This window comes from Austrofundulus limnaeus, unplaced genomic scaffold (genome assembly GCF_001266775.1).
Source record: "Austrofundulus limnaeus strain Quisiro unplaced genomic scaffold, Austrofundulus_limnaeus-1.0 Scaffold171, whole genome shotgun sequence".
NCBI classification, from domain to species: Eukaryota; Metazoa; Chordata; class Actinopteri; order Cyprinodontiformes; family Rivulidae; genus Austrofundulus; species Austrofundulus limnaeus.
The window spans coordinates 929058-935680 of NW_013952573.1; the positions used below are offsets into that span (position 1 = coordinate 929058).

The 6623-nt window shown below is 37.3% G+C and overlaps 2 protein-coding genes across 5 annotated transcripts in view; one reads left to right on the forward strand and one right to left on the reverse strand.

Annotated features, from left to right (window-relative positions):
- The window catches only part of LOC106523944 (amyloid beta A4 protein), a gene marked incomplete at its 3' end in the record, with an annotated part of 8529 nt that extends 6577 nt beyond the window's left edge, over positions 1 to 1952 (reverse strand). The window contains 1 exon segment of the mRNA XM_014017528.1: positions 1740 to 1952. Coding sequence (XP_013872982.1) covers positions 1740 to 1799 — 60 coding nt within the window.
- Positions 1953 to 2127: 175 nt separating this feature from the next.
- LOC106523945 (uncharacterized) overlaps positions 2128 to 6623 on the forward strand; it is an 8181-nt gene continuing 3685 nt past the window's right edge. For 2 of the 4 annotated variants that reach the window (XR_001310955.1, XR_001310956.1), the window contains exons 1-2: positions 2132 to 2222; positions 3222 to 3386. Coding sequence is in view for 1 of the 4 variants with exons in the window: in XM_014017529.1 (XP_013872983.1) it covers positions 2180 to 2222; positions 3222 to 3386; positions 4262 to 4413; positions 4784 to 4880; positions 5097 to 5199 (560 nt within the window). In the remaining 3 variants the exon portion in view is untranslated. Of the gene's footprint in view, positions 2223 to 3221; positions 3387 to 4261; positions 4414 to 4783; positions 4881 to 5096; positions 5200 to 6623 lie in introns of all 4 variants that reach the window. The other 2 variants (XM_014017529.1, XR_001310954.1) reach the window with 2 other exon arrangements.

A 6623-nucleotide genomic window follows, 5' to 3' on the forward strand; every position in this document is an offset into this window, starting at 1 on the left:
GTCTAACACAATAACAGTATACTCAAATGAAAAAAATAGTTTAAATTTACACAGTTCATGTGCTGGAAAAAGAAAATGATAACACATTAGATTATAATAACGTTATATTTGGGGGTAAAATCAAAATGAGTCAAAAATGATCATATGGAAGTCTGAGGGTCAATGCCTGCGAGCTAACTCTGCTTTGCTATCTTAATAACTTTACTAATTCCTCAACATTACATCCTTAGATTTTGTACAGTGCTCTGAAATAATGTTTGTTGTATCCGCCGCCATCATCTGCCTCCACCATCGGCCTCCAGCAGCTCTGTTGTCCTCCACCCATATTTTCAGTTCCAGGCTGAGTCATTTCTACCTTCTCCTCTCTGTCAACGCTCTCTGGTTTCATTTAAAAGAGTCGATCATCAGATATTGTCCAAAATTAACCTTCAGGGTGGATATAGCTCGCTAGCAGCCTCGCACCGAGGACCTAGCCACGTCATCATTTACCCAGAATGCTTTGCATGTAAATAAAATGGCCCCGTCTGTGTTAAAATATATTTTTTAACTTTTAGTTTAAAAATGATAAAAAACCAAACAGCCAACAGTATTTTTACAGTCTTTATATTACAGTTAAAATATATGTTTATCAAATAAAGTCTAATGTTACAACTAATCAGGGATCCCTTTAAAACTCAAAAGGTAAGAAGATTTTGGTGAACTCTACACATCTTGTAATAATAATTTCTAAAATTGGTTTAAGAGAGTTGCTGTTGCTTTTCACTGCAGAACAACATGAGGGGAAAATTGTACGTTACTATACTTCACAGTATGCATGTATGTTATAATGTATTGCCCTAAACCTGGAAGCTTACACTAGTAATGAAACAGTTGAGATAATTCAGGCTCAGTTCAGTCTGTGTGCTGCTCCTGTACAGCATCTCTGGYCCATCGCTGAGCTACAGGCGCCATCTTGCTTTGTGAGGCTCATCGGGCTCCATCCGTTTTCTATCCTCCTCAGCTGTTTCTCTCCAGCCCGCAGTTAGCGGCTGGAGCTCCGCTAATCGATGGGCCGTGCGCCGCTCAGTAACTCACTGTGGTACCACTAAACCACAACTCGGTGCTTCTTTATAAAAAATAAAAAAAACTGAAGTGTTCAAGATGTTTTAAATTGTTGTAGACTGTCAACAAACCGAGCTAGCTTATAACCATTTGTCTGCTAAGTCCGTCATAAAGACAAGACATTTTCTGCATAGCTAGCAAGCTACATTAGCTAGAATAAATGAATAAAAAAGACATGCTTTTATTGGAAAGCTTGTAAAACAAAAATGGCTATAAAAATAGCCAACATGGCAGCAGTACCGAGCTGCCAATCACTGACATCTAACGGTAGGCCTCTTGCATTGCTGACATTCTTGTTAGCTTGTTTATTCTACGCAGTAAATCAGTTTATATTAGACTATGGTTTAAAAAAAAAGACAATATTTCGTAAAACATAAATGTTTAAGTAAAGACTCATAAGAGAGGGTCACTAATTGCATAAGCAATAATAACATTTCTCTCTCTTGTGTCAGTAATAATAATAATACAGTCTAAACGTTATAAAACACGGGTTAACTTGTGGTTTAGGTATTTTTAATTGCGTCACACAGTGTCTGGTTGTAGCACGGTGCCAGGCCCGCTCCGGCCGGGTCTGAGCCCGGGGAACGGCTCGCCCACACCCCGCCACACAGGCTGCGGTTTCTTCGCTCCGTACTCACCTCGGACTGAAGCGTCAAGGTCGCCGCCAACATGAGCAGAAACGCGGCGTACTCCCCCATACCGACCCCCTGAAGTCCAGCACCTCCGTTATGGTCGCGGGTGGGTGTTCGTGTCTGTTCGCAACAACAGAGAAACGCTTTAAAAAAGACGGTTTAAACGCGTCGGACTCGGCCGAGTTCGCTCCGGATCCCGATGATTTTTTTYCCCCCAGTTTTCCTCCGGTTGGTGGCGGTGTGAGGCTGAGGAGGAGGGGAGGTGGGAGCGCCCRGACACGTGCGCGCAGGTGCGCGCGCCTTCAGACTGATTTCTGTGGAAGTTTAGGTAAGACATTCCTCATTTTTACTTTCCATTTCACCAGCAGATAAAAGACAGATGGCACTGAGCTCAGACAGACAGATGTTGGATAACAGCAGGATAACTCAGCAGCTCTCACGAGAAAATGAGGACTTCCTTGTGGTTCATGTTGATTGTAATGGGCTCAGGTAAGTCATGGTATCACATTGGAATAAATGTCTCTTTGAGTTTTTATATCTATTTTCTTCCTTTACCATAAAAGCATCTTTACAATGGAAACATGCTCCTAAAGCTCATTTTTGCAGTACGGCTTATTATTTCACATGCTGCATAATAATGTGATGCAAATTCAGTTTGTAATTAAAACTTATTTACTTTAAGGTTTTGTTTTTAGCATCATTCTGACAATAACTTTTCACAACACTATTATGTTCTGTCTGATACTAAATCCTGAATTCTTTACGCTTATTTTGTCTCTAAGAAGTCAGGCTTACTTGTAATGTTTTAAAATGCAGCCTGATCTATAGTTATTCAGACTTTCTGATGGTTTTTGTAAAGTTTTTTTTTTTTTTTCGAAAGATTGCTTTGGCTGATTTATTATTTTCTGCCAAGTTTTTATGTTCAACTGTGCGCTGGATGTTTGAAACAAAAGTGTAGTTGGAGGACAATCTTTTATGACCTATGTCAGGTCATAAAAATAATCTACGGCAAATCAACAGTTTCTGAAAAGAAATCCAACAAAGACCTGAGAGATGCATAAGGGGTCACCAACAAATATCGGATCATTTTAGGTGTGTTTATTTACTACTTTGTAGTAATTAATCTATTTATAGTTTTATTTTAAGTTTTTTTTAATTGTGTGAACTCTTTTGAAAAAGTAACTGAGAAATTAATCTGTAAATCTGAAGACAGTGGCGCAACACAAATGCGTCGTGTGTGTGTGTGTGTGTCTGTGTGTGCTTGGTTTTTAGCATTTCTTTTCATCTTTAGTGTATCTTTCTGGTACACTTCCCTCTGTGGAACAATTGATTAATTGTAGTTCATTTTTCTTTTATTTTTATTTAGATAAGGATAAAGACCTCATCAACATTATTCTTTTTTTCTTTATAATAAAACTTTTTGCCAATAGGCTTATTACCCACACTTCATCTCCATATTCTTCTGTGTTATTTGCTGGTTATATTAAGGTCAAAAGTGCACTTGTTCTGAGACCCCCAAGGGGCAGGCGTGTCCCCCCTCTCCATCCCGGTCCCTTCAAGCCCCTGCCGGGGGAGTTATAGAGGTGACAACAGCGCGAGGTGAGGGAGAAGATCTTCCAGGTGAAGGGATGACTTCGCACCTTCAAGACCTCCGTAAGACTGTGCTTCTGATAGAGGATTACTAACTGTATTTAAAACTTGATCCACACAGGCCCTTAGTGTATTTAAAAATCCTACAAGATCAAAATTTATGGCTAGAAAATTATCTAATAAAAGATATTTTTAGCATTATTTAGATCTGAGTCTGTAGGTGGGATCCAGCAGGTCTGAATATCCTCAGAAAGACTGTTTTATTCAAGAGAAAACTCCTGAATACTTGCTGTAATTTACTACTAATAAAATTGGGCTTATTACAGAAGGAATCAGACCTCAGCTGACCTAACAAAAACACAAGCTGAGTATGTGAGAGGTGATGGTGCCATGCAGGTTGATTTGGGCAACATAAAAGTGTTACAGAGGCATAAAATGTTACAGATGAAGGTCATGAAAACTTTGACTCGTTAATTTGAAGTTTTTAAGTTAATCAGTCTCACCTTCAGCACACAGATTATTAATCTCTTGAACTCGAGAGAGAAGCGAGTCGGTTTGTTTGAATTGTTAGTTGTTAATGATTTAGTAATGCATATCTGCATATTTAATTATTATCCAGTTTCTCATCCAAAGACTGAAAAACAAACTTTATGTTGAGGAATGAGGAAATGGTTGTGGTTAAATGCTTCTTTGTGAGATTTAAACACCTGGTTAGGTTTAAGAATTAAAAATTACTTTGTTTTAAATGAAAACATGATGGCTCTGAAGTGTTACTGATGTGATGAGATGAACTGAGTATATGTAAAAAAAATATATGTCAGTGGGTTTAGTTTAGTTTATTTAACACATTTTTATTTTAGTCTTGTTCTCAGAAATGTTACAATAAACAGATTTTAACGGAGGAGTGGACTAATTAAATGGCATCTTTTCTGTTGTAGGTAATGACAGTGTCACAGTTTTTGCTTTCCTAAATGAAGATGCTCTTCTGCCGTGCACCTGTATGAATACAGAACCGAAAAAGGCACTTAAGTGGCAAACAGAAGAAGATCAGTCTGAGTTGGTTTGGTCTAACAACAACTACACGGACAGAGTAAAAACATTTTTTAAAAGCAATGCCAGTAACTGCTCTGTACTTCTGAAGAATGTCACAGAGATTGACCAAAAGAAATACAGATGCAGTTTTAAAAACAGAACTTTCATATACCATTATTACTTTGTGAATTTGCAAGTTTGTGGTGAGTTAGTCTTCTTCTTCAATATCAAGATCTATCAGAATATTTGTTAATTCTAACGAATTTATTTTCTTACCAGGGCCCAAACCTTGCCTGCAAAATTTAGCAAATGAAAAGCGTTTAAAATGTGCTGTAAAAAGCCATAACAAAACTGGATTACAGTGGACTTTAAATGGAAAGCCACTTGAAAATTCAACTGAGCATAAAATATCCAACTGCTCCATTCAGACTGATGGCATCTTCCATGTTACCAGCACTCTTGAATATCTGACAGTGACCAATTCCAGCTCAGAAATTAAATGCAACATGGTTCCCTTAACTGGGGGTAAGCATTTGTATTAAACTGCAGTCTTGCAGTAGATGTGTCTTTTAAGATTCATTACTGTCACCATTTCAACACATTTTGTAATATTTAACACATTAAAAAAATGTCATGCTCATCAAACTATAAAGAAAGACAAATCATGTGATCATTTGCTTTGCTCTATTTGTCATTGATTTAAATATCTATATATTTTTCCTTTTCCCCCCTTTCAAACAGAGATAAGTGCACCCCAACATAACACAAAAAGCAAGACAGACATGCTCATTGGACTGGTCCTGGTAATTGGACTGATCATGTTAGTGGTTTTCATAGTTTTGTGGTGAGTTTTTGTATAAAGAAGTTTATACCATGCTTATTTATTACTTTATAGTGGTATGTATTTCTGCCTGGGTACCTTTGCATGTTTTTTCATTCAGAAACGTGTTTTGTTTTGTTTTGTTTTTTGGCTTGTTTGTGATATGTACCATTTTGCTTTGCACAAATTTAAGTCTCACAATATGACATTTAGAGATAATGCTTCACAATGCCACAACCGTATATTATTGTACTTGAACAACAGAGAGATTTCTGGGCTTGGTTGTAAGTTTGCTCATTACTTCTTACTTAAAGGAGACATATCATGCTAAATGCACTTTTTTGCATTTATAAACTATTTTTGTGCAATTATAGTGTCCAGGAGTGTAGAAACCTTTAATATATTCTGTCCAATTACTGCAAAGATATTTTTATATTTTTTATGGGTCAAATTTTTCCATTTGTTAAAAATCTGCTCTTGCTTATTTCGTTACATTGCTTATTTCGTCACACTTTTTTCTTCAGAACTACCATCTATGATAATGTATTTCCAGCCAACTGGATTTCATAGTCTGCCATTTTTTTTCCTCGCTGTGTGATTTTGTAGTTCATAGCGTCATGCCGAATATGCAAGTTCAGAAGTCAAATTGTTTGGTTCTGGGGTGTGTAAACTCACATGATTAATCTACAGAGACTACCAGCGTCAGAGCTTCTTCAAAGTGCCTGGTTATGTTTCATTTTTCAAGGAAATGGACCCACAACAGGGCAGAAAGTGCTTGCAGACAACACAGGATGAATGTTACAACAACAAGGGTGAGTTATGAACTGTAAATGTGTTTTAACTGTCTAATTTAGCTGTTTCTACCCTCTGTGTCAGAATATGAGGGGAGAAAGAACAGCTGTGTTTAAGTTTCTTTACCGAACGGGTGCTCAGCACCATGTTTTACTTTCACTTYCGCCCCGCACTGTAATTGGCATGTCCGTGTTGTTTTTCTTTTTAAAAATGCTGGAGYGTTTCACTTTACTGTTTCTACTATGCAAAGACTGTACATTTTAATGTTGTTGATGTTTTCCAGACTGCGCTGTGGATTTATCTCCAGTTGTCCCAGAGAAGGCCAGCATCTCCACACCACCTCCTGATGCACGCGTCTTCACTACACGTCTTGATGCCACATCTTCACACCACCCTCTGCAACACATCTGAACTTTTAAACTTCAATTTTTTGTCATAAAAACATTTCACTGCAAGTTGAACTTTGTGTATGTGATCAATTTATTTGATTTGATTGCTCCCATTTTTATCTTCTGTTGCTAACATATTTTATGAAGGCAATGCATTCCACATACAGAAAAAGCTGTTGAACATATATAATTTTGCATTTTAGGTAAAAATGGTTTTTATCAAAACCATAAATGTCATTTGACACTTTTTTATTGTTTATCAAGGAG